Raw genomic sequence first — 27,424 nt, 5'->3', positions numbered from 1 at the left:
CGATTATTTAGCGGAGGAGGCCGGCAGTAGCCGCGAAGAGGCCTTCGGGAAAGACGCTTTCCGCTTTTCCCCCCCCCACTCTGGCTCGGAAGTTCACATGGCTTCCCGGGAAGGGGACGACGCGGTCCTGTTCAGACGTGGGGCCGGCCAGGTAATGGGGCTGAGGCGTCTGCCTCTTCGAGAGGGTCTTCCGCGGGAACCGCGGCCGCTGGGGCTCCGAAGCAAGGGAAAAGAAATAGCGAGGAAGGGGGAAGGGAATAAAGCCCTTATTTTAAAGAAGGACTCGGGGAGGGGGCTAGTCTGAGGGACGTTGGTGCTACCAGAAATGCGGGGAGAGAAGGAGGAGAAGCGCTCAACTTTCAGGAGCTGGAAAACTTGCTGGAAGTTTGGCGGGATTTTTAGAGCCCAGAGTTTTGTCCTGTTGCAGGGCAGTAAAGTAAATTGTGTGTAAAGGCAGTAAAGTGTGTGTAAAGTTGCCGTTGGTTTTTCCCCTCTCCATTTCCATGCTTTAGAGCAGTGTTTCCTAACCTTGGCAACTTGAAGATATTTGGACTTCAACTCCCAGAATTCCCCTGGTTGGGGAATTCTGGGAGTTGAAGTCCAAATATTTTCAAGTTGGTAAGGTTGGGAAACACTGCTTTAGAGGTAAGTTGGCTGCTCGGCGTCCCCCAGAGCTTTGAATCTAACATGCCAATAAAGTTTAGTCTTAGACCTCTAACTTAAAGTACCGGTAACTTCATTTGTCACTTGGAATGTAAGTCACTAAATGTATGTCATTAAAATAAAATGTCATTGCAATACAACTCTCAAAGGGTCTCCACTCTCCGCGTCTAGTATGCACTACTGAAACGTGACAACATAAATTAAAAAAAATGTTATTCCTGAACCAAAAGAATCAAATTGAATTGCATTCTTTATTGACCAAGTCACCCAAGAAATTTATCTTTGGTGCATATGCTCTCAGTGTACATAAAAAAAGATACATTTGTCAAGAATCGTGAGATAATAGTGAAAGATAAGATTTTTCACACTGTATGATTCCTTGTTGGGACTGTTGTGTTGTTGTTTTTTAACTCTTTCAGAAATATACAGGTGTTTTTTTTATTCTACTTTTCACAGAGTGATGATTCTGATATATGGGATGATACAGCACTGATAAAAGCCTACGACAAAGCAGTTGCATCTTTTAAGGTAAAAACACACAGTGAAATTTCGCACTCACTATGCAAAGGGATTATTTTTCCTGAAATGTATACTGTACATCATATACTGTTTGATTCCTAAACATTAAACTAGCTAGAAACAAGCAGAAAATTCCAAAGAAATAATTTCCCCTAATGCTGAGATGTAGTCAAAAGTATAAAAGCACAAAAGCAAATGCAAAACATTTCTGAAAGAACAGCCCCCACCCTCCTTGTCTTTTGCAAGTTACTCAAAGACCCACCTATATCGCCAGGCATGGGGGAATTAAGACATCTCCCCCAGGCTTTCTTATATTTTATGTTTGGTATGTATGTGTTGTATGGTTTTTTAATTGTTGGGGTTTTTTAATATAATTTTATTATTAGATTTGTTCCATTATTATACTGTTTTTATTATTGTTGTGAGCCGCCCCGAGTCTTCGGAGGGGCAGCATACAAATCTAATAAATTGAATTGAATTGATTATATCTACAAAGGCATTTTATTTTGTAAATTTTACTTGTTATTTATCTTGGCGGGGTGGGTGGGATGTGAACCATGTGCCAGGACTAAGCACCAAGGTTGGCTACTTTTAACTCTTCAATCATATTCTGGTTAATTTAATTTTGTAAGGAAATCAATATAGATATTTAAAGACATTTTTATTATTTGATAATATATTTTAGTTAAATAGCCAAAATTACAATTATTTGTCTTGTGCCCAAACTATCATTTTAATGCAACTTTACGCATATGTGTTTATGTAGAAGCAAGCAATCTAAATTTGATGCAAATCTCTTAATTTCCAAGTTCATAGGTTCTACAACCAACTGCTTATAGTTTCAAATCCACTATAACAACTCATTTATAACTACCAGGTTGAACCAATTATATATCACTTGAAAGCTTACAGAAGTTCTTAAGAAGTATGTTTTAGAAATCACTGTTTAAAAAAGAAACAACCAATCCATCTGCCTGAATGATATTCAAGCATATCACCAATCTTAGTCATTGAAGGTTTGCTTGTACAATCCCAAGAGGTTTCTTTTTATGTTTTGTTATATTACATTCCATGTGTTACATAATTTATTTCAAATTGTTTAAAACGTGTTTTGAATGTAAACAATCACAACACACTTTTTAAAACCTGGTAGTTATAAATGAGTTGTCATAGTGGATTTGAAACTATAAGCAGTTGGTTGCAGAACCTATGAACTTGGAAATTAAGAGATTTGTATCTAATTAACATTTTACTGCAAGTGTGTAGGTTGGACTAGTCACTAGGCAATGGAAAGGCAGTTGCCAAGAAAAATAAAGCTATGTAGATATCAACAATCGAGCTCAACTTGAAGAAATGTCTATTTTTATAAATTTCTTTATTTTCCCCTACAGAATGCCTTAAAGAATGGTGACTGTTCAGAGCCTTTGGACAAAACTGAGCAAAATGCTGGCACAAAAAGAAAAAACAATAAAAAGAATAAGAGTAGAAAGAAAAATAATGCCACATCACAGAAAAAGGTTGTTGGTTGTATGGTGGAACACTGTATTTAAAATAAATAAAAGATGAGCCTTTTTTAATAACTGTTTTATTGAAAAAAACATTTTTTTAAAATGGACTTCAAAAAGGTATTAAAAATCTAAAATAGAAAGACAGAAATTGTTCCCTGGCATGAAACATAGGAGGCAATGTTTCAAATATCTAATTTTACATAAAATTTGAGAGAGAAATTGAGGCATCCGCTATTTGCCAAGATTTAAGCTTTTTGGGTAGGTTAGTTGTTTTCCAATTACTAAAATAGTTGTTATAAAATAAAGTGTTTATGAAGACTTCTATATTTCATATTAATCTGTGTTTCTAACCCATTAAAGCTATGCTTTTCTTTTATAATTACATAGTACAAGTTCAAGCAAGTAATTGGAGCAATCCCAGAGCAAAAAATTATAGGGAGAAGGCATTTGCTTCTCATATTTATCTTTAAAACAATACAGTTCTTTAAAACTGGGATAATTTGTGCTGATCTGATTTACTGTCAGATCCCAAGCCCGGACAAAACTTCTACTTCCACAGGTTCCACTTTATTGAGATTTGCTTTTTTATCCTCCCATAAATCCATTTGTAAATTCAGAGCCACTTTACTGTTTTGAATAGTTGCTGTATAAAAATAATGCCACACCTTTATGTCAGAAACTAGCTAGCAAATATATAGGAAGGTGAAGAAATAATTGATTTGAAGCAGCATTAATGTAACATTTTTCTTTTCAATGCAGTGGAGAGTTAATGATGTATGTAGCGCAGTTTGGTCTGAAGATGGCAATGTATACCAAGCAATTATTACCTCGGTCAACTGGAAGAAAGGAACTTGTGTAGTAGTTTATACTGGATATGGTAATAGAGAAGAGCAGAAGTTGTCAGATCTTTTACCACCAATAGATACTGAGGGAACTAATGAAGAGAAAAGTGCTGCTGAGGTAAGACAAATATAACAACTTATACCAAAAGGGAAAAATAAAACTGAAAAGATGCATCTTATCCTCATTTACTGACCACAGTCTATTCCAGCTACTTTATTGTTATTATCATTTTCGTCCTATTTCAGTGATGGCGAACCTATGGCATGGGTACCACAGGTGGCACACAGAGCCATATCTGCTGGAAGTCAACTGCCCTAGCAGCTAAGCGAGGGCAGTTGACCCTAGCTTAGCTCCAACTTGCATATGTGTGCAAACCAAATGATTTTTGGCTCGCACAATGGCTCTGGGACGGCATTTTTGACTTCCAGACAGCCTCCGGAGGATGGGGGAGGGCATTTCTGGCCTTCAGAGGGGCTCTGGGGAGTGGGGGAAGCTACTTTCGTCCTCCCCAGGCATTGAATTATGAGAGTGGGCACTCGCGCATGCGCTACAGCATAGATCCTCACTCTTTTGGCACCCAAGGAAAAAAAAGGTTCACCATCACTGTCCTATTTACTGGTTGGTGTTTGAAATGGGGATTATTTTAGCAATTGCATTTAAAACTATATTTTACAAAGAATAGAATGAAAACAAAAAGTACAGTATATATTTGGTAGTTTTAAAAATTTGCTGCACATTCATAAAATTTAATATATTTTTTTCTAGAATGAAAATGAGACTCAATATTCAACAGATGAAAGTGACTTTTCCTTCCGGTCACCTCACAGTAAACACAACCCTACAAAAACAGCACAGTGGAACTCCCACTTTCCTCTTCCACCATCACCTTCAGCACAAGGCTCAGAAAGGGTAAGTTTACCAGCAAGTTGGAAAGCTTGTATCTTACTAGCAGGGGTGGGTTTTAACTAACCTTGCTGCTGGTTCACTTTCCTCGTTTGCACACACTCATACCCAATAGAAAAAAAATCCAAAAAACCCCTCAAACCCATAAACAAGATGGTGCCAAATGCACAGTGTCGGAAATTTGGCTTCTGTGCATGTGCAGATGAAAAAAAATCTGGGGAAAATTCAAAAAAAAAAGATGGTGGACTCTAAGAACCAGCATTGAACAAACCTGTTCCGTGACATCACCAGCACTTTGCTACCGGTTTGGGCAAACTGGTCCGAACCAGGAGGAAAACATCTCTGCTTAATAGACAATGGTATTCACAAAATTAAGTTGTAGTTATTATATTAAAACTTAAGGTGTAGTGTTGAAATTAATTTTATGAGGAAGGGCACATTGGAAACCCTTCAGACAAAACTTTCTATCAGTTTACTACTTAAGTTGTTCATATTTGTTGGAAAAATTCCTATCAGAGTCTGTAGAGTCTTGCTGCAAATGAGTAAATTATTTTAAAGAAGATGAATAAACACATTGTCCCTCTCAGGTTTTCCGTTTTTTAAAAAAAATCCTGAATACTGAATGTTATCAGAAAAAAACCTTAGAAACATAGAAACATAGAAGTCTGACGGCAGAAAAAGACCTCATGGTCCATCTAGTCTGCCCTTATACTATTTTCTGTATTTTATCTTAGGATGGATATATGTTTATCCCAGGCATGTTTAAATTAAGTTACTGTGGATTTATCTACCACGTCTGCTGGAAGTTTGTTCCAAGGATCTACTACTCTTTCAGTAAAATAATATTTTCTCATGTTGCTTTTGGTCTTTCCCCCAACTAACTTCAGATTGTGTCCCCTTGTTCTTGTGTTCACTTTCCTATTAAAATCACTTCCCTCCTGGACGTTATTTAACCCTTTAACATATTTAAATGTTTCGATCATGTCCCCCCTTTTCCTTCTGTCCTCCAGACTATACAGATTGAGTTCATTAAGTCTTTCCTGATACGTTTTATGCTTAAGACCTTCCACCATTCTTGTAGCCCGTCTTTGGACCCGTTCAATTTTGTCAATATCTTTTTGTAGGTGAGGTCTCCAGAACTGAACACAGTATTCCAAATGTGGTCTCACCAGCATTCTATATAGTGGGATCATAATCTCCCTCTTCCTGCTTGTTATACCTCTAGCTATGCAGCCAAGCATCCTACTTGCTTTCCCTACCACCTGACTGCACTGTTCACCCATTTTGAGACTGTCAGAAACAGTGTTCCCTCTAATTTTTTTGGGGGGTGGGCGGAAAAGTATAGTGTCTGAGCGGCAGTCCTTTTGGGACTGGGCGGCACAGAAATATAAAAATAATTAAATAATTAAATAAATAGATAAACAAACAAACAAACAAACAAATAAATAAAAAACCCACCCTGTTTTGCCTCAGAGAATTTCAAAATAAAATACTGTACTGTGTGTCTATAACAGTGAGCTCATAATAGGGCAACTCTATCAATATCAAAATGCCACTTAAATAGTTGAGCTAGTTTCAAACTGGATTTTGATTTTCTTTCTCTCTTCCTTACTCCCATTCTTTTTCTTTCTCTTTTCCTTCCTTTTTTCTATCTGTTTCTCTCTCTTCCTCTCTCTCTCCTTCCCTCTCACTCTTTCCCTCTCGGCTTCTGGGCAGGTTTGAAAAACTCTGAGTTGATGATGATTTTTAAGTGAGCGATTGCTCACTGCTCAGCTTAGAGGGAACTATGGTCAGAAATCACTACCCCTAAATCCTTTTCTTTTGAAGTATTTGCCAACACAGAACTGCCAATACAATACTCAGATTGAGGATTCCTTTTCCCCAAGTGCATTATTTTACATTTGGAAACATTAAACTGCAGTTTCCATTGCTTAGACCATTTATCTAGTAAAGCTAAATCATTTACCATATTACAGACGCCTCCAGGAATATCAACCCTATTGCACACTTTAGAGTCATCGGCAAATAGGCAAACCTTCCCTACCAAACCTTCCCCTATGTCACTCACAAATATATTAAAAAGAATAGGACCCAGAACAGACCCTTGTGGCACACCGCTTGTAACCTGACTCTGCTCAGAATACTCGCCATTAACAATAACTCTCTGATGTCTACGCTTCAGCCAGCTGCAAATCCATTGAACTATCCAGGGATTAAGTCCAATCTTCACTAATTTATCTATCAGCTCTTTATGTGGAACCGTATCAAAGGCTTTGCTGAAGTCCAGGTAGGCAATATCCACGGCACCACCTTCATCCAACACCTTTGTGACATAGTCAAAGAAATCAATGAGATTAGTCTGACATGATTTCCCTTCAGTAAAGCCATGCTGATTTGGGTCCAATAAGTTATCGTTTTTTAGGTGCTGATTTATCCTCTTTTTGAGTAGAGTCTCCATCATTTTAACTACAACTGATGTCAAGCTAACTGGCCTGTAGTTACCAGCTTCTTCTCTACTGCCCTTTTTGTGAATAGGCACAACACTGGCCATTCTCCAATCCTCAGGAACTTCTCCTGTTAGCAAGGATTGGTTAAACAAATCAGTCAGGGGGGTAGTAATGACAGATCTGAGTTCTTTAAGAACTCTGGGGTGGATGCCATCTGGACCCATTGCCTTATTTATCTTTAATCGTTCAAGTTCTTCTAAGACATCGGCTTCTGAGATCACTGGAGCTGAATCCGTACAGCTGGAAGCAATGCTATATCCCTCTATAGTATTATTTTGTAAGGTGTCTTTTGAGAAAACTGAACAGAAGTAGCTATTGAAATGGTCAGCGATCTCCTTATTCCCATTAATGCATGTATTATTCCCGGTACTAAGCTTCGTGATGCCGCAGTTTTTCTTCTTCTTATCATTAATATATCTGAAGAAGGTTTTATCCCCCTTCTTTACAGATTTTGCAATTTCTTCCTCTTTTGAGGCTTTAGCAGCATATATTATCTGTTTCGCCTCCTTCTGTCTCATTTTATATACCTCCCTATCAGCTATACTTCCAGACTCTTTATACCTCCTATAGGCAGCCTTTTTTTCATTGACTTATAGCCCTTACATCATTGCTAAACCATAGCGGTTTCTTCTTCCTTTTACCTTTAGTTATTTGTCTTACATACAGTCCAGTGGCTTTTAAGATGGCCTTTTTTAATACAGTCCACTGGATGCTCGCTCCTGCCATTTTATCCCTCCCCTTTAATTCATTATCTAAATATTCTCCCATTGCATTAAAATTTGTTTTTCTGAAATCCAATACTTTGGTTGCATTATAGGATTGCTCACAATGAGTTTTTACATCAAACCACAAACATAGATGGTCACTGCAACCTAAATTTTCTCCCACCTTGACATCTGAAACCCAATTCCCATTCATAAAAACTAAATCTAGAATATTCTCCCCTCTAGTTGGTGTCTTAACCAGCTGTGCCAGAGCTGCTCCTGTAAAGGCCTCTACTATATTCTTACTTTTGCATGTAAGGCCACTGGGGATTTATATGAATTGTATTGATGTTGTAAAGAGAATCTGAAAAAATAAAAATCTACTTTTTTGGGCATAAACAAAATTACCCACAAGTAATGTGCCAGTGTGAAAACCTAATTGTCTCCCTACTTCATGCAGTTCAGTTGAAAAGAATGACTAGAGCATGAGTATTTCATTAAACAGATTGATTTGGATCAAATCTACACTATGTAAATCTCACAAATTTGACTCCCTACTTCATGATTTCTGAAGGCATGTCCCACTCAGAAGACATTTCTGAAAATTTTGGAAAATAAGTCTATCCATTTGAACAAAGTTATAGAAATATTTCTAAAGTTTTGAGGTTCAGTTAACATCCATAAGCATTACCTTAAAATAGAGATTTTAAACAAGGAATGTTTATTTTGTTTGTCAAACATGTACAAGATAGCAGGTGTAGGTATAAACATAAGCAAAGCAAGTGCAGATAAATGAGGACAATAGGACAGTAAGACAGGGACGGTAAGCATAATGCTGCGCTTATACACACCCCTTACACATGCCTCTTAGGAATGGGGTGAGGTCGACAGTAGACAGTATAAGGTTAAAGTTTTTACAATTTGGGGAAGAAACCACAGAGTCAGGTAGTGAATTACAGGCATTGATCACACTGTTGCTGAAGTCGTATTTTCTGCAGTCGAGTTTGAAGTGGTTTACACTAAGTTTGTATCTACTGTGTGCTTGTGTATTGTGGTTGAAGCTGAAGTAGTCATTGACAGATAGGACATTTAGGCAGATGATTTTATGAACTACTGTACATTTAAGTCATGTCGAAGGCGATGTAATTTTAAGTTGTCTAAGCCCCAGATTTCAAGTCTGGTGGCATAAGGAATTCTGTTGCGAATGGAGGAGTGGAGGACTCCTCTCGTGAAATATTTTTGGACTCTTCAAACAGGTTCCAGACAGATGAGTTGTATTCGAGAATTGATCTAGCGAATGTTTTGTATGCTTTATAGTGGTTTTTAGAGTGGCTATTCTCATAAAATCACTCCAAGAGAACATTTTTACTAAAACAAACAAATAAACTAGAAGTCACAAAATACTTTCCAGAGATCAGCAAGTCTTTTCCACTTTGGCTAAAGCCACACCACCATCAGAAAATCACTGCGTAAAAATGGGATTCATGGGTAAGAAGGAAAAATAAAACATTGATGCCCATACTCCAATGACCATATCCTATTCACAGAGCACAAGTGCCTTTCTCCCAACTCTGGAGACAATGCATTCCTTCTTACTCTGGCTCCAGAATGAGTGGGTCTTTCTGCTCTATATTTGCTCCAGCTTGCATATCTATGGTGGGCCATCTCCTCAACACAAACTTACTTGCCAAAACGAAAGGTGGGCACTACATTCCTGTAGCACTCAAATTATTTGAAGCCAAATCAATAACACAACTTTATGCCCAACTGGGCCCATTCTCTAGTTTTGAACCATTAGAACTTGTTCAGTCCAAATTTCTAATATTGATCCTTCAAGTCTCCAAATGGCACTATAAGACTAGAAACAGATCTCAAGAAAGTGGAGGCTAGAGTGTGCATCGCCATATTCAACTATTGCCTTTTCCCCTCTTGATCTTGCCCCACTAACTACGAGGGATGGTTTCCAGTCCACATGCAAAAAAGAGAACAGCAACTAAATCTCATCCTCAGGTTTTTCTCCAGATTGGCCCAAAATATTCATTAAACACTGTGTAGCCGACACAGAGCATCAATTGGATTATATCGCTAAGATACCAACCTTTATTGCCTGTGAACCTAATATACATAGGATTTTTTTAAAAACTATACTCTACCCTCCTTCGTGCTGGTGGTTTGACCATAATAAGTTTGATTGATGCTCATGTCAGGTCTGCCCAAATGCACATTGATGTTTCTCTAGGTTTGTCTTATGAATTGTTGAATCATGCACAAATATGATAGTATAATTGATTAAGGATCTTTTGCTGCTCTAGGCTGGAAGGAAATTCCCTGGGCCTCCAACTTTCTTATCAGGCTGGTCCCCACCATTTCCATCAGGACCACCGGTGAGTGGGCAATAAAAGCCATGTCATAGTTGTGAGAAATAAACTTTGTTGTTGACTTTCTAGTGGAGGATTGTCATGAAATGACAATGTCCTCTATAATTTTTATTTAATTAATTTGATTAATTTTGCATTAAAGGATTTGTTAATAAAAATGTATAAATTGTATTTGAAGTGACTAATTCTGAACTTGTTTCTTGTGGTTTTAGCTAGTTAAAATGTCACTGTTGTTCTAATATGACTGCTTTCCTTTTTGTTCATAGAAACTAATATTTCTCTACCTTGTATACTGAATTTCAACTCTTAGTTTTATCCAGCCATTCTTGAAAAGCACTATTGCAAACTAAACCTGAATGATAAATGTGTCCATTACTTTTTCTAGTTGATACCACCTCCTCCACTTCTTAGTTCAGATTCACCTGATGATGATGAAGCTTTAGGAAGTATGTTAATATCTTGGTATATGAGTGGCTACCACACTGGCTATTACCTGGTGAGACATCTTTTTTTCCCATATTAAAAGCAAACTGCCTGCCTTATTGCTGCAAAAAATTAAAAAAAAATATGACTTATGACAATATGGCTTTTTTGAAAGAAATGTCCTATACGCAGAGATTGATGTAAAAACTTAATGTACAGTAAATATTAAACCATGTAGTTTAAAGGGATAGCTCCTCATTTCTCAGGCTTGCAATAAATCATCTTCTTTTGATCTATTTTCTATTTGTATTTGGGTTTTCTATTTCTGTTTAATTATAATAAGTGATAGGTGCTTATACATCACTCTTGGCTATCTGCTTCTCTGGCTTATATCTTTAAATATATACAGGAGTAATTTTAGGTTAGTGATAGTACTAGTAGATAGTACAGTGATCCCCCGCTCGTTGCGAGGGTTCCGTTCCAGGAGCCCCCGCAACGAGCGGGTTTTCGCGAAGTAGCGATGCGGAAGTAAAAACACCGTCTGCGCATGTGCAGACGGTGTTTTTACTCCCACAGCGCTAGCGAGGAGCCGAAGATCGGGGGCGGGGCGGCTGTTTGCCGCCGGCATGGAGGGCTTCCTAGCAGCCCCCCAAACCCGGGTTGGGGGTCCGGGGGGCGCTTGGTATCGCCGGTTTTGAGCTGAGTCCGGAAGCGAATTCGCTTCCGGACTCAGCTCAAAACCGCCGATAGCAAGCGGCAAGGAACGCCTTGTCTCGGCGCTTTCGAGCTGTCAGCTCGAAAGCGCCGAGACAAGCCGTTCCTTGCCGCTTGGTATCGGCGGTTTTGAGCTGAAAACCGGCGGTTTTGAGCTCAAAACCGGCGATACCAAGCGGCAAGGAACGGCTTGTCTCGGCGCTTTCGAGCTGACAGCTCGAAAGCGCCGAGACAAGCTGTTCCTTGCCGCTTGCTATCGGCGGTTTTGAGCTAAATCCGGGAGCGAATTCGCTCCCGGATTTAGCTCAAAAGCGGCGAGAATGAACGGCGTGGGCGGGCGAAGGGCGGGCGGCAGCGAGGAGTTTGCGTGGGCGGTGGGGAAACTCCTCGCTGATGCCAGCAAGAGGGGGAAGACCCAGGGAAGCCGCTGCCATCTACGCATGCGTGCCCGGCACGCATGCGTAGATGGTATTTTTGACTTCCGGGTTGAAAAATAGCGAAGTACCCTGTTCGCAATGGTTGGGGACGCAATAAACGGGGGATCACTGTACTACTACCTAATAATGACAATATTAGTTGTTATTATTATTCTTTTCTTCAACCAAAAGACTCCCAGAACTTCATTTTAAAAAGTAATAATGAGACACTTCCTGCTCATAAGTTCAAGCCTACAAGAAAAGTGAATGAGATAAGATCCATAATTGATGGCTCCTAATTAAATTTTGTATATCAAGGGTCTGCAACCTTAAATACTCAAAGAGCCATTTGCACCTGTTTCCAACAGAAAAGAAAACACCAGGAGCCACAAAATCCGGGTGGGGATGACCAACTCAACTTCACTCCCACCCAGTCACATGACCCACAGCCATGCCTAAGCAAGTTTTGCGGCTCCTGGCTTTTTCTGTAGGAAATGGGTCTCTCCCTCCCTCTCATTTCTGATTTTCTCTTTTTCATCTCCTCCCTCTTTTCTTTCTTTTTCTTTCTTCTTTTATTTTCCCCTTCTCATTTATTTCCCTCTCATTTCTTTCTCTTTTCCCCTTCTCTGTTTCTCTTTTTATTTTATACTCTCCCATTCTTTCCCACTATCATTTTCCCATTTCTCTCTCTCTTTCTCTCTTTTCTCTCATTTCTTTCTCTGCCTCTCATTTGTTTTTTATTTTCCTCTCCCTTTTTCTTTCCTCTCTCATTCTTCTCTCATTTGTTTCCCTCTCTTTTCCCCCTCTCATATTCTCTCCTTCCAGCTCTCTCATTTCTCTGTCCCTCTCCTCTTCTATCTATCTCTCATTTCTCTGTCCCTTTCCTTCTCGCCCTACTCTATCTCTCTCTTTCATTTGTTTCGCTCTTTCCTCTCTCTCATTCTCTCCCTCCAGCTCTCATTTCTCTGTCCCTCTCTTCCTTTTCACTCCTCCATTCTGGCTATCAAACCTCCCTCTGTTCCTCCGCAGCTCTTTGCCTGAGCACGGCAGGTGCAAGCTCCAGTCCGAAGGGGGAGGAGGCAAGGGCTGCCTTGAGCAGAAATGTGGCGCTTCACTCCAACATGGAGGGGACCGCAGCTGGCGCAGAGCTGCCTGCAAAGGATGTGGAATCACAAAAAAGGGGGCGCTTGGGTGAGAGAGAGAAATCACCCTAGCGCCCCTTTCGTGATTCCTTGTCCTTTGTGGGCAGTGCCAGTCGCAGTCTCCTTCATGTTGGCTTTCATTGTGGGAGCCCTTCCTGTGTCACCTGTTTCTTGCATGACTGCAAAATTTATTAACCTTTTAACTTCAAACTATGTTACATTGCATAGGGTTTAAAGCAGGGCCGAGTGGAAGCTACCTTGGGACAGGACACTCACTTGAAATAAATCTGGTAAGTATTGTATCTTATTGGCATTAATTGTGCAGTGGAAGATATTCCTTGAATGTATTAAGATGAACCCCTGACCAAATATCACTTCAGAATAGCATGTCTTGTAGTAATTGTTAGTAGCATCTAGAACTCATAGAATGCTATTACTGAATCCAAAATTGCTGCAGAGGGTATGGATTGATTAGTAGGGAGTAGTTGTTCCGATTTATATTATTGATACCATATTTTACATGCCCAAGAAGAATAAATATTTAAGCATCAGATTTATAGCAGTTATAAGTAATCTGAAAGAAGGGTAGAGGTTATTTCTCTTATGGGTTGCTTTCCAAATCTTTTGTTACCAGGCTAGGTAACATCTTCATCAGAGTTTAGGGAACATCAGAATTAGTGTTCCTTTGTTCCACGCAAAGCCTTATAAAGCTCTTAATCAAATGATGCCCTTATAAACGGAGGAACACTCACATTGACATTCCCATAACTCTTCTGAAAATATTACCTAGACTGGTAATGTTCAGAAACCAAATCACAAGCTTTGAGAACAAACCTCCACCCTCATCCTGTACCCAAGCTACAGATATTTGCCACCATTGCAAATCTGGAATAAATCATAATAGTACAGTGATACCTTGTCTTACAAACTTAATTGGTTCCGTGATGAGGTTCTTAAGGTGAAAAGTTTGTAAGAAGAAACAATGTTTCCCATAGGAATCAATAGAAAAGTAATTAATGCGTTCAAGCCCAAAATTCACCCCTTTTGCCAGCCAAAGCGCCCGTTTTTGCACTGCTGGGATTCCCTTGAGGTTCCCCTACATAGAAAACCCCACCTCCGGACTTCTGTGTTTTTTGCGATGTTGCAGGGGAATCCCAGCATCACAAAAACAAGCGCTTCGCTGGCAACGGAAGTCCGGAGGTGGGGTTTCCCAGCGAAGGGAGTCTCAGTGAAATTGCAGCATCGCAAAAACACCAAAGTCCTCGAAACCCCACCTCCGGACCTCTGTGTTTTTGCAATGCTGTGATTTCACTGAGGCTCCCCTCGCTGGGAAACCCCACCTCCGGACTTCCGTTGTCAGCGAAGCACCCATTTTTGTGCTGCTGGGATTCCCCTGCAGCATCATAAAAACACGGAAGTCCAGAGGTGGGGTTTCCCAGCGAGGGGAGCCTCAAGGGAATCCCAGCAGCGCAAAAACGGGTGTTTCGCTGGCAACTGAAGGTCTGGAGGCGGGGCATCCCAGCAGCGGCGGTGGGTTGGTAAGGTGAAAATAGTTTGTATGAAGAGGCAAAAAAATCTTAAACCCCGGGTTTGTATCTCGAAAAGCTTGTATGATGAGATGTTTGTAAAACGAGGTATCACTGTATTGGGAAAGTTTGACAGACTTTCAGAAAGAGTTCCCCCTTGACCCTTGTTAGCAGAGGAATTTACATATAACAAATAATGCTCAGAGATGAAAATCGGCATTAGTGCATTTGTCTACATTATCTTCACTGCTGGCAAGATATTGATACAGTTGCTGTTGTTATCTTGTGTTCATTTTAGGTGTTTATTCTGAACAGTTGAATAACATTCAGATAAATTCTGACATGCTGATTCTTAGGGTCAACTTAGAGTCAACAACACAAAGACTAATCTTCACTGCTAATTCCACAGGAACATTGATGTATTCCATGTTGTAGTTGTGGACAACAGAAATGCCCTAAGTGAATGACAGTATTCAAACATGGATTATCTAGGATCCAGGACTAAAACAGCTCTTCTGTCAGTTATGGGAATGTTTGCTTACTATGAGTCAACTGATTTAAAATATTGGTAAATAAAATTAAGTTTTTTCAAATTGATTTTCCATTTTCTTTTTTATCAAGTTTACTAGAATAAGTAAAAAGCATTTTTAACACGATAGTCATGTTTCATTTTGTGGAATCATCTGTGGACATATGGGTATATATCCTCACAACAGAACACAGAAAATGCACATACTGCATGGATTAAGCTCACTAGAAAACACTCTGCTTTCCCTTAGGATTTTAAAAGTCTCCCATGGTATCACAACTGATTTCAATTTCGAAGCAATAAGGAAGTCATAAAAGCAGGAGAAGAGCCTGTTTTTCATCTCATACCATGTCTCCTTTTATTGTGTGTATAATAATTGCATTTTGAACACACTTTATCAATTACAGAACTACATATGAACCATATAAATCTATTTTACTAATTTAATGTATGTTTACAGGCTAACAATATACCTAGTAAGTCACATAGATATGCATAATATATATTACATTACATTTATCAATTTAGGTTTCCTTGCTTAATATAGAAAATCAACAGGGTTTTCTAAAATGCATTGGGATAACTCTTCCAGTCACAATCACAAGACTAAAGGAGGTAAACCATTGCCCAAATTGTGAACTGAGTTTTAGATATTTTGAACAACATCGTGACTTTATCCCTGAAGCTTATATTTTGAAAGAACAGCCAAAAAACCATAAAAAGATAAAATAACAATTGTAAAATTAATACCCGTACAAGAACAGACATCTTAACACATCAGCAGAAGTGATCTACCATTTGAGTGTAGCAAAAGAGAAAGAAAAATCGATTACACAAGCAGGCTAAATACTATAACGAAAGAAAGTTAGATATGTGTCAATCACTAAAAAATTGCTTTAACATGAAAAAATGCTGACGGGTGTATCAAAAAAGATTAAAATAGTAGTAATTCTTCCCAGATAGGCTTAGGATGGTGGTCTCTAACTATATGCTGGTTACTATTCCATCAATTTATAATCAAGTCAGAATTTCATGTCAGAATTTGGACTACTCAGCTTTCCCATCAAGGGGAAAACTGGCCTAAAACCAAAGTTTCAGCAATACAGAATTACAAGTGGTGGTGTGCTACAGCTGAATCATAAGTAAATTATCTCAGTGGCCATACAACCTATATCATGGAATCAGAGGGATGTGGCACAAATCAGGAAGTGGTACCAATACTGATGGGAAAGAACCGTTGAACTTACCTGAACAGTCTTCTCAATGCACTGGAAGGAGAGTCCAAAATGGGTAATTCTCAAGTCTTATTGGTAGAGAGTGAGCCCAGTTTTTTTTTAAAAAAAACAAAGACAATATTAAACATAAACAAAATTTATTCAACATTGGTAACAGAAATGGCAAAAGCTGAACTTTAGATAATAGGCGCTCCTGGGCCAAATGGCCAGGAGGGTTTGGACTCTCCTTCTATTGCATCAAGAAGACCGTTCAGGTAAGTTCAACTGTTCTTCTCCACTGCACTGGGAAGGAGAGTCCAACATGGGATATACCCAAGTTTAAGTACCATGGAAGGGAGAAGGCTGGACCAGGGGTGCAGGTGAAATGCACACCCTTTGGAGAACTCGCCTTCCAAACGACGCCTCAGCAGAGGCGAACGAGTCAAGTTTGTAATGTATAAATGTTGACAGTGCTGACCAAGTGGCTGCCTGGCAAATGTCCTCGATGGGCACCTGCATCGTCCACGCAGCAGAGGTAGCTGCACTTCGGGTAGAGTGGGCCATAATCCCAGCTGGAGGAAGTTGAGAACTTGCATTATAAGCTTCCACTATACAGCTCCAAAGCCAACAGCTAAGTGTCTGTGATGATACTTTGAGGCCCATCTTGGATTGAGAAAAGGAGACAAATAGGGCCTCAGATTTCCTAAATGGCTTAGTCTGTCTAATATAAATTTTTAACCCCCTTCGGGTGTCCACCTAAGTTCTGATGGGTGGTTACCATGCGTACAAAAGTCCGGTAGCACGGGATCTTGCTTTCTATGAAATAAGGTATTGACCTTGAAAATGAACGCCGGATCCAGACGTAGGATGACTCTGGGTGGAAAAGGGAGTAAGAACCACTGGAGGGTTTGGATATGATGGCAGGCCCATGGCACAATGTCTATGCATGAGACCAAGGTCCCGAGCAGTTTGGAAAGGAAGGAGAGAGGTACTTGGTGCTGGTGTCGTAGGCTGGATACCATCTGTAGGATGTTGGATTGTCTCTATGGAGAGAGGGAAACGGTATCTATGATTGAGCCCAGATGTAAGAGACTGGTGGTGGGAGACAGCTGGCTCTTGGGTAAGTTGATGGTGAAGCCATGCTCCTGTAGAGCCTGTATAGTGTGCTGGAGATCTTTCTTTGCCTTCATCGGAGACCTTGACAATATAATTATATCGTCCAGGTAGGCCATCAAGCATATGGATTGGACACGCAGACTGGCAGTACGTCCAACAGTTTTGTAAATGTCCGTGGGGTGGACAAGAGGCCAAAGGACATCGCCCTGTACTGGTAATGCACTCCCTCCAGACAGAAGCGTAGAAACTTCTGATGTGATGGGTGCTGAGGTTTTTAAAACTGAGGAAGCTAGGTGGTGGTACCTCATTAATATGTTAATTTAAACTCAGTCTCTACCAATAAGACTTGAGAATTACCCATGTTGGACTCTCCTTCCAAGTGCAATGGAGAAGAACTTTCAGAAAAATGGGAATCTATGGTTATGAAAAAGATAAAATTACAGGATGATGACACTTGCATAAAAATTAAAACAAGTCAATAAATGGTGAAGATATGTATATGGCGTAATAACTAATGTTAATAGGGTACAGTGAACTACATTCCACTACTTTATTCATTAATAATAGGTACAGATGGCAATATAAATTTGCAAATTAAGGTTAGCCTCTTTGCTTGGGGATGTTGTTCTTTCATAATCTCAAACATGTTGAGATCCTTTTCATCGAACAACCAGCCAATCATGCTGATTGTCCTGAGATTGGGCAGTCGAGAAACACATTGGACGAAAGACTTCATGGTTACTGCTTGGCATTTGATTTGATGTGTAATAATACGACTTAAATCCATATTTTGTAAGTCTGGCATGTTGGACAACGCTTGAAAGAAATTCCTCCAAGTCTCTTCAATAATTTTATGGTTGATTGGGAGGCACAGAATTTCAAGTTTTTGAAAACCTCCATCGGCAGCTACTTTTGCTGAAACAAAAACAATGAGTAGAAATATGAAATTATTTCCAAATTAATTGTACACAATGGTGTTCATGTCCTAGATACAGTCTGCAAAGAATCTCTGGAGGTGGCATGATGGCTAGGAAATTTTGAGAACATTTTAACGTTGCTAAAGTTGAGAAATACTAAATTAGCATGAAGAGGAAGAGCATCCTCTATAATAAAAAGTAATGAAACTTTTGATACAATTCCTTTGAATATAAAATATTGATGTAATATTTTAAAGCATTAGTTCTTCCCTCAATATGACATATTGTTATTCCATGATAGACAACACTTCACAAAAATAGATCTCACTTTCCTCTGGGAAAGATGGAAGGGTCATTTAGGCCAGTGTTTTTCAACCAGTGTGCCGTGACACACTAGTGTGCCGCGAGACACGGTCAGGTGTGCCGCAAAGAAGGAAGCTCAGGTTCTGGTCTCACAACTTTTTGCTGAGAGAGAGAGAAAGAGAGTGAGTGAGAGAGAGAAAGAAAGCAAGAGAGAGAGAGAAAGAGAAAGCAAGAGAGAAAAGAGAAAAAGCGAGAAAGAAAGAGTGACAGAAAGAGAGAGAGAGAAAGCAAGAGAGAGAGAGAGAGAAAGAAAAGGAGAGGAAGGGAGAGAGAGAGAGAGAAATGAGCAAAGAGGGGAGGAAAAAAGAGAAATGAGAAAATGATTGAGACAGAGAATGAGAGGAAAGAGAGAGAAACAAAAGAGAGAGAGAGAGAAGTGACTCTTGATTTAAAGCACCCAAAAATAAGAGAGAAAACCCCCCAGCCCTCACCTGTTTTTGGAAATGGTTCAAGAGTATGTATACACACACACACAAACAAGAGGGGGAGGAGACAGGAATGGAAAAAGAGAGGAGAGTGTCTTAGAGTGTCGTTTTGTGTCCTTTTGGTTGGTGGTGTGCCCCAGGATTTTGTAAATGTAAAAAATGTGCCGCTGCTCAAAAAAGGTTGAAAATCACTGATTTAGGCGATGTCCACATTCCTTTCCAGGGCAGGAATTTAAATGAAACCATCACAGACAAAGGGCTCTGTTACCTTCAATGGCATTTGCAAGAAGGGAAATGGGTTACAAGCCTCAGGCTGTCATTGTGCACAGAATGTAATATATGGAATTAACATTGATTACAAGAAGTATTAATTCATACATGAAATAATTACAAAATGCTCATTTGCACAATAATACACTAATGCACGGGATATCACTGTGAGTTTTAACATACGCTGTGGACCTCGAGTATCCATAGCCAGAGATATCATTTGCATTACATTGTCTTTCAATTAAAAGCAAATTATAAACAGTATTTAGTCACATCATCAGTGGTGGGTTCCTGCTGGTTTGGGCCAGTTTGGGCAAACGGTTAGCAACCCGCTGGTGATGTCACGATGACGTCACTATTCAGTACTGTGGGCACTGCCAATTTCTTTTAAAAAATTCTGAGTATGCACAGAAGCCGAGTTTCTGGCATTGTGTACGTGGTACCCATCTTGGTTTTGGCTTTTCTTCGGGGGTTTTTGCTACCGTGCATGCATGTGGCCATGAGGTGCACCCACACTGCATAGGAGGAAGTGAACCAGCAGCGACGTAAGTAGGAGCTTGCCCCTGCGCATCATGTAGTTGAAACAAATATCATTTTCATCATTTGCGTGACAACAAGTGTTGGTTATGACCTATAAAGCCCTTCATGACACCGGACCAGATTACCTCAGGGACCGCCTTCTGCTGCACGAATCCCAGCGACCAGTTAGGTCCCACAGAGTGGATCTTCTCCGGGTCCCGTCAACTAAGCAATGTCGCCTAGCAGGACCCAGGGGAAGAGCCTTCTCTGTGGCGGCCCCGGCCCTCTGGAACCAACTCCCCCCAGAGATTAGAATTGCCTCCACCCTCCTTGCCTTTCGTAAACAACTTAAAACCCACCTCTGCTGCCAGGCATGGGGAAATTGAGATCCTCTTTCCCCCTAGGCCTTTACAATTCTATGCATGGTATGTATGTATGTATGTTTGGTTTTTATATTAATAGATTTTTAATCATTTCTAATACCAAATTACTATTGTACACTGTTTTATTGTCGCTGTTAGCCACCCCGAGTCTCCGGAGAGGGGTGGCATACAAATCCAATAAATAAATAATAAACATGAACATTACACAATTTATGTCAGTTACATAAATGTGTGAAAAGTTGCTCTAAGGACTTTTAAAATGTTTGTGCATGCTCATCTTTGGGATAAGATAGTTGTGCCAGGCCAAATCTCTTTTCAACCCACCTCTGTCGTCAGGCATGGCGGAATTGAGACATTCTTTCCCCCTAAGCCTTTATAATTTATGCATGGTATGTTTGTTTGTATTGATGTTTAGTTTTATAATAAAGGTTTTTTAGTTATTTTTAGTATTGGATTTGCATGATGTTTTTTATTACTGTTGTTAGCCGCCCCGAGTCTACGGAGAGGGGCGGCATACAAATCAAATCATAAATAAATAAATAAATAAATAAATAAATAAATAAATAAATAAATAAATCTGGATAATGAAGAGAGTATGGCCCTATGCTGAAAAGTTGTATACAGAGTATTTGTTTTAAAAACGTACCTATTTCCAACAGGCCTTCAGCACTTAAAGAATCACGAAAATCCAGCTTTCGAAGATTTGGAAAATGGAAACATTGTTGAACAATTAACTTAGCTGCAGGCCTTATTCCTTCTCCACTTGGTAGAACAAGTTCTTCCAAATTCGTAAGAGAGCGCAAAGCTAATGCTGCAAAGTAAAAAAAATAAAATAAAAGTGGTAATTGGGTGTCTCCCAGCTACTGTCTAGATCAGGGTTGAGGAATTCTGGGAGTTGAAGTCCACAAATCTTAAAAGTGGCCAAGGTGTTTTATATAACCTGTTCAAGAAAATGCAACATCATAAATGCTGAATTTTCTAGACCAGCACTATTCTAAACATCAAAACATATTTATCAGGAATGAAAACTTAAACCATACCCAAGGCTGCGCTTGTTTCCGCGTTGTTCAAAAACAGCATTGAGAGATTCAGTATCTTTAATGCTGTAAAATTTGGCAAGACAGCAACTGCAACATATAAAAATAAATATCGGCATAAATGAACGACTACAAATAGCTGCCTTCAATTCAAATCAACAGATGATATGATTAAAATATGAATACTTTTACAGTAATGAATACAATTACAAATGAATTACAATTTTCTTGTAATTCCTTTAGCTGGGTTTATGGCCAAAATCTGCAAGATGATGGGTGTATCACCACAATCTAAGTTCTATCCTTTTGTATATGAATGTAATATCAACCTATGTACAAAAAAGTCTGGCTTTGATCACAAATATCGCAGTCGCCATCTTACAGATTTTGACACAGACTGAATCTTCCAGTTCATGGGACATCTTGCTATATGAAAAGGAAATTGAATGATTTGTGAGAATGAAGTTGGAAGAGCCATCAGGTTACAGTACTGCCCTGACTCAAGTTTCTTTTATTCAACCATCTTATTTATTTATTTATTTATTTATTTATTTATTTATTTATTTATTTATTTATTTATTTATTTATTTATTAAATTTGTATGCCGCCCCTCTCCGTAGACTCGGGGCGGCTCACAGCAGTAATAGAAAACCAATGTGCAATACAAATCTAATAATTAAAACTAAAAACCCATAATTTAAAAAACATGCACACAACACACCATACATAAACAATATAGACCAGGGGAAGTTATCTCAGTTCCCCCATGCCTGACGGCAGAGGTGGGATTTAAAGGGTTTACGAAAGGCAAGGAGGGTGGGGGCAGTTCTAATCTCAGGGGGGAGCTGGTTCCAGAGGGTCGGGGCTGCCACAGAGAAGTCTCTTCCCCTGGGACTCGCCAAACAACATTGTTTAGTCGAAGGGACCCGGAGAAGGCCAACTCTGTGGGACCTAATCGGTTGCTGGGATTCGTGCGGCAGAAGGTGGTCCCGAAAATATTCTGGTCCAATGCCATGAAGGGCTTTATAGGTCATAACCAACACTTTGAATTGTGACCGGAAATTGATCGGCAACCAATGCAGACTGCGGAGTGTTGGTGTAACATAGGCATACCTGGGGAAGCCCATGATTGCTCTCGCAGCTGCATTCTGCACGATCTGAAGTTTCCGAACACTTTTCAAAGGTAGCCCCATCTTCTTGGTTCTCCTCCATTTCCTCAGAGTCATTCCACCTATTCACTGTAGGCAACTTTTTATAGTTTTTTTCTGATTACAAATACAATTCAGCACATCCAGTCATGCACTTCCATCCGCCGTTTTGTATGGCAAGTACAAAAGAATTCACTGAAAGATTTTGCCCTTGTGGCTCTGGAGAGATGGAGACTGAGGGACACATGCTCCTGAGATGCTCCTTTTATACAGACATTAGGAAAAAACATATTTTGCCACTAATTGCAAGGTATCCTGGCCACTCAGACACTACCTATCTCCAGTGGCTGCTTAAAGATGAACAGGCCATAATTACAGCACAGGTGGCCAGATTCTGCGCAACAGCAGTGGGGATTCGTCGCAAGATATGCACATCTTTTGTATATTTACAATGGGTCAATTTTGGTTGGTAGCCAAAAGTCATGAATTTTGTAAGTCATTTGTCTCCAGATGTCCAACACCTAGCATGTCTTTGTTGACTTGGGTGACGACCAACTTTGGATGGTCAACGAACTGCTGTAAGTCAAGGACTTCATTTATCACCCAAGAATCTGCTCCTAGGATCAAAGAGATACTAAAATGTGTAGATTCTAAGAATCTGAAATGGTTCTTGGATGTTCTATTTATTATTATTATTGTTGTTATTGTTGTTATTGTTGTTGTTTTGTTGTTGTTATTATTATATTGGTGGTCTTTGACTATTGATTTGATTATTATATTTGATTATTATTATTAACATCCAGCTCTCTTATTTCATAACAATGTTTGTATCAGGGATGGGTTACCACTGCAACTTGTGTGCTGCGCACACAGCTTCAGTTGTCCTTGTGTGCGTCTGCGCACATCTCAACATGTTTTTGCTTCTGCACCTGCACATGAAGCAAAATCACACTGAAATATTATTATTATTATTATTATTATTATTATTATTATTATTATTTATTAGATTTGTATGCCGCCCCTCTCCATAGACTCTTGTGACAGGACCCGCATGCATGAGAGATTTGGGTGATATTTTTGCTTGCACAGAAGCAAAAAACCACGGAAATCTCACGTATGTGGCCCCTCATGAGATTTTGCATCTGTGCAAGAACACAAAGAAAAAATACACTGGGATTCACGCGCACACCAGAAAACTGAAGCTGCGCGTGCAGCGCAGCATTCACTACTGGTGTGCATCATCCTCTATTGTACCGGTAGCAACTCACTTCTGATGTGCACAGAAGAAGAGAAGAAAACCAAGCTAGATAAATCATTTCTCAAGCATGGTCAAGTCAGCACAGAAGGCTGTAATCTCTCAGATATATTTTATATTAATAATTTCTTGAATTGTCACTGGTTTTTTACTAAGAAAAAGTGTAATTTTGCATTAATATGGCAAAAGTTCTCCATTATATTTTTCTTACTAAGTGCACGCAGATCTTCATCTCCAACGTTCAACTCATTGAGTAGAATTTCAGTGAGCTTCTTGCAGGAAGACATTGCGTTCATAAGAGCTCCCATATAAAAAAAAGTTGATTTTTGGAAATGGAAGAGAGAGAGATTTGGACAGTTCCGTATGAGTTCAACTGTAAAAGAAAAAAGAAAAACCACATTATGATGTGAAGGATTTAAAGTTACTTTTGACTTTAGTAGTGTCAGGTGTTCAGCAGATTTACTTCACATCAGTTCAGAATCTATTTTACATAAGCATATACAGTGGTACCTCATCTTACGAACTTAATTCGTTCCGTCACCAGGTTCCTAAGTAGAAAAGTTCGTAAGATGAAACAATTTTTCCCATAGGAATCAATGTAAAAGCAAATAATGTGTGAAAACCAATTAGGAAAATCCAAAACTTTAAGGCTTTAAAAAAAGAAAGTGGCGACCGGAGGAAGCGGCTGACGAGAGGTTACTTTGGAAGCGAGATCGGGCACAGAACTTAGCAGCAGGCAAGGGGCATATTGAAGAGACTTCGGGCACAGAACGAAGCAGGAATCCAGGGGCATATAGAAGGGGGTTTGGGCACAGAATCTGCTACGTTGAGTGGACTTACTACATTGTGAAACAGGAACAAGCATTCTCAGTTCTAATGTACTTTAAAACACATTTTAAAAGAACAGTGTTCTATTAGGGAAAAAGTATAAAAGCATTAAGCCTCCCAGTTTTTCATCCACATGCAACCAGTTGTACTCTTGAATTTTATACACATAGCACTTACCTAGCCAGACAGAATCTGTTTTAAACTTAAAGTTGCTGAGCATCAATTTCTCAATTTTGTTAAGATTTTTGAACCCCTCTGGGATGGTATCACACATATTCCGGCAGTCAGATAGATTCAATGAGAGTTCCTTTAAAAACATGTATTTGTCCAAATTTGCCAAGAGAGTTTCTGAAGGCAAACAGATAATCAATACATTTATTTCTACATCAATATGTAAAGTACATTACTCAGGTTTATCATGAAATCCTGTACATGCTTACTGTGAACACAATATTTAGTGTGTTTTATGTCAAGTTGATTTGACATGCTTGCCAGACTTAACAGTATTTATTATTAAGGAAGTTCTCAAATAAATCAAGTAAAATCAAACACAGTCTTCTCTCACTACCACCACCTTTGGTAACCACTTTCCTTCTTCTAATCCACCAGTATTTCCTGATTTATTCATGGAACAATATATTTGTATTATTTCCGCCTGGAATCTTGCAAGATCCAGCAATATTGAATATTGCATTGTAAATTAAAAGCAAAAAAGATAGAAGTACTATACCTGGCACTGAAGCACTTGACTTAATGTGAAGGGATTCAAGTGAAGACATTGAAAGTAGTAGGTTTTCTTCCAGATCATTCAGTTCAGTATTATCTAAGCGGCAGATTTTAAAATATTCAATATTCTCTTCAATAGCCGCCTTGATATTCTCAAGGAGGCCTTTGCAATTTTGTAAATTGAATTCAATATTATTGAAAAATGAGAAGAGCAGTTTTAAATTCTGAATATCAGGTGTTGCAAAGGATCTCATACATATTAAATCAAATTTCAGATACGGAATCTTTTCACGGCTTTTCACAGAGAGAAATGGAGTTATTATGGGATCCGGAATATCTCTGTGTTTATAGGACAAAAAAGTAAAAGTAGTATCTAACATTTCTTGTAGTTTCTGGTTAATATTACTGAAGGTTTCAAAAGATTGAGTGTATATTGGTTCAACCGATGGAACTTCCAAGTTGAGAAAAGCATTTTCCGCTGCAACCAAGTCAAAACGTTCCTGTGTTCCGGTAAACGTTCCCTTAAACCTACTTGGTAAGAACAAACTTTCTGGATAATCCATACATAATTTATGGATTGATCCCCCTTCCAATAAATATAAAGGAATCTCTTTCCCAGTCAGAAATTCTAAAATGATAGGTGCACAAGTGGAAATCATATTGCCTTGATAGGCTAACTCAATAGCAAGTTTCAGTACAGTTTCAGTGAATTGTAAGTGATAATATTCCGGACTACAACTAGAGGTAGCCTTCATAATTGCATATTGCCTTAAATTAATGTCTGGAGTTTGCTGCAGATAAGCAGAATCATCTGAATGGCTTTCAAGTGACTTCTTGTCACTGGATAAATTCAGGAGATAGGATATTATTATGGGTACCGCTTTGGATGGATGACTGCAAGCATGTCTCAAAATATATTGATACCGCCCATATATTTTCTCGAAAGTGTTGATTTGCTGCAAATATTTCAGGCCTTTATTTATATCCGCCTGTACATCTGAAGTCAGGAGCTCACTCATTTTTTGTCCTGCAAGAAATTCTTGGAAGGAAAGGTGGAAGAACTTGTAGAGTGGCTGGAGCCTTTGGGCAGTAAACTTGCTCAGCAATCCAAAGTAGAGAGCTTCCTCCCCATTGACGCCAACTTCAGACATGTCTTTCTCACTGAAGTTAAAGAGGGATTTGAAGAGACCTTGTAAAGCCAATTCCCCACAAGCAGACATCACAGCTTTCATGCGATCCACTTCTTGAGGGTATTTCAACAAGTTGTACAGCTGGTAGGCTTTTAAAATGACAGAATCAGTGAATATATAGCTATTGGGATTCTGAGCCCAGTACGAAGCAAGGGCTGCAACGAAAAGGGGAGTCTTCAGCATGGAACGCATGATATTTTCATTGGTCAATTGAGTAATAAAGTCTCCCAAATGCTGAACATTGTATGAAAATAGTTTTCGTAACAGATAGAAGGTGCTACTTAATGGGAATTCCAAAATACTGAGAAGAGTGTTGGCATATTGGCGAATCCCTCTAACTTGGTGGGGACGGACTGCAATAACCAAGCAGTGTTTATTCAAGTAGTTCTTTTGAATCAAATCTTCGATTGCATGGGAAAGCCCATTCGTTTTGTCAAACTCATCCAAAAGGAACAGGACCTCGTTAGTTAAACTTTGACAGATGTTCTTCAGAGAATCTTCAGTCAAGATCCCTTTAAGCCCTATTACCTGACTGCAGATAAGGTCGGCCAGACTTTGGTCACGCTCCCCAGGATTCAGGGACAAATAAAAAACTAACTTGAATCTGTTGAGTATGGGACAGCATCCAGAGGCCCAAAGAATCGCTATTTTTCGAAGCAATGCGGTCTTCCCACTACCTGCCTCTCCTTCTATGACTGTAATGGAAGAAAAGCTCTGCAGGATCTCAGTCAATGTCAGCTGCTGTTGGGGTTGGTTACTGATGTCCTTGGAGATAATGGCCAGATCCCCGTAAAGCAATTTCAAGTCAATGGCAAAATGAGTGTGATCCCCAAAGGAAAGTGTTTTCCTGAAACTGAAATCATTATAAGCCTGTGAGAGCTTCCTTTGCAGCCATTCGTGTTCATGCAGAGCAAGGTCTGTAAAAGCAGAAATGAGATGTTAATTTATTTAATAAATTTATAGGCCGCACAACTCCTTAGGGACTCTGTGCAGAGAACAGCAATTAAAAAACAATATTTAGAAAACAGTTAAAAACCCATAAGGTTAAAAATCATTCACATCCTTTTGGGCTGGATCCAGATGGTATCATATTACTCAATGACCTCAGGCCTGTTGGCAAAGCCAGGTTTTCACGGTCTTCCAGTAGGGTGGGGGCTGGACCTCCAAAGGTAGCTGGTTCCAGAAAGCTTGCATTGCCACAGAGAAGGCCCTCCCATGAGGCTTTCACCCAGCACTGTCTAGCCAATGGGAGCCAGAA

At 39.4% G+C, this 27,424-nt stretch overlaps 2 protein-coding genes across 3 annotated transcripts in view; one reads left to right on the top strand and one right to left on the bottom strand.

Moving 5' to 3' along the window:
- Window positions 1–14,839, top strand: LOC139162593 (survival motor neuron protein-like). 2 transcript variants are annotated; one of them, XM_070743124.1, is made up of 9 exons: window positions 1–151; window positions 1,120–1,191; window positions 2,574–2,699; window positions 3,450–3,650; window positions 4,299–4,442; window positions 9,960–10,031; window positions 10,411–10,521; window positions 12,949–13,010; window positions 14,545–14,839. In XM_070743124.1, exons 1-8 carry the CDS (start codon window positions 98–100, stop codon window positions 13,003–13,005), a joined length of 837 nt encoding a protein of 278 aa, XP_070599225.1. In that variant the 5' UTR covers window positions 1–97; the 3' UTR covers window positions 13,006–13,010; window positions 14,545–14,839. The 2 variants fall into 2 exon arrangements, with proteins under 2 accessions (XP_070599225.1, XP_070599226.1); XM_070743125.1 differs by having other exon boundaries at window positions 15–151; window positions 14,656–14,839.
- A 268-nt stretch (window positions 14,840–15,107) lies between these two features.
- The window catches only part of LOC139162585 (baculoviral IAP repeat-containing protein 1-like), a 38,958-nt gene continuing 26,641 nt past the window's right edge, over window positions 15,108–27,424 (bottom strand). Inside the window, exons 10-15 of the mRNA XM_070743112.1 lie at window positions 24,981–27,083; window positions 24,428–24,598; window positions 23,634–23,795; window positions 21,023–21,109; window positions 20,629–20,793; window positions 15,108–18,020 (exon numbers count right to left, since the gene is read on the bottom strand). Coding sequence (XP_070599213.1) covers window positions 17,656–18,020; window positions 20,629–20,793; window positions 21,023–21,109; window positions 23,634–23,795; window positions 24,428–24,598; window positions 24,981–27,083 — 3,053 coding nt within the window. The 3' untranslated portion in view covers window positions 15,108–17,655. The remainder of the gene's footprint in view (window positions 18,021–20,628; window positions 20,794–21,022; window positions 21,110–23,633; window positions 23,796–24,427; window positions 24,599–24,980; window positions 27,084–27,424) is intronic.

Source organism: Erythrolamprus reginae, chromosome 2 (genome assembly GCF_031021105.1).
Source record: "Erythrolamprus reginae isolate rEryReg1 chromosome 2, rEryReg1.hap1, whole genome shotgun sequence".
NCBI lineage: Eukaryota > Metazoa > Chordata > Lepidosauria > Squamata > Dipsadidae > Erythrolamprus > Erythrolamprus reginae.
This window is presented reverse-complemented; position numbering and strand designations above follow the sequence as displayed.

Excerpts from the sequence above, each read along its gene's own strand:
- LOC139162593 (XM_070743124.1), top strand. The coding sequence starts at position 98 with ATGGCTTCCCGGGAAGGGGACGACGCGGTCCTGTTCAGACGTGGGGCC. Across the intron at positions 152-1,119 it reads TCAGACGTGGGGCCGGCCAG|AGTGATGATTCTGATATATG; the intron begins GTAATGGGGCTG and ends TACTTTTCACAG. Across the intron at positions 2,700-3,449 it reads ATGCCACATCACAGAAAAAG|TGGAGAGTTAATGATGTATG; the intron begins GTTGTTGGTTGT and ends TTTTCAATGCAG.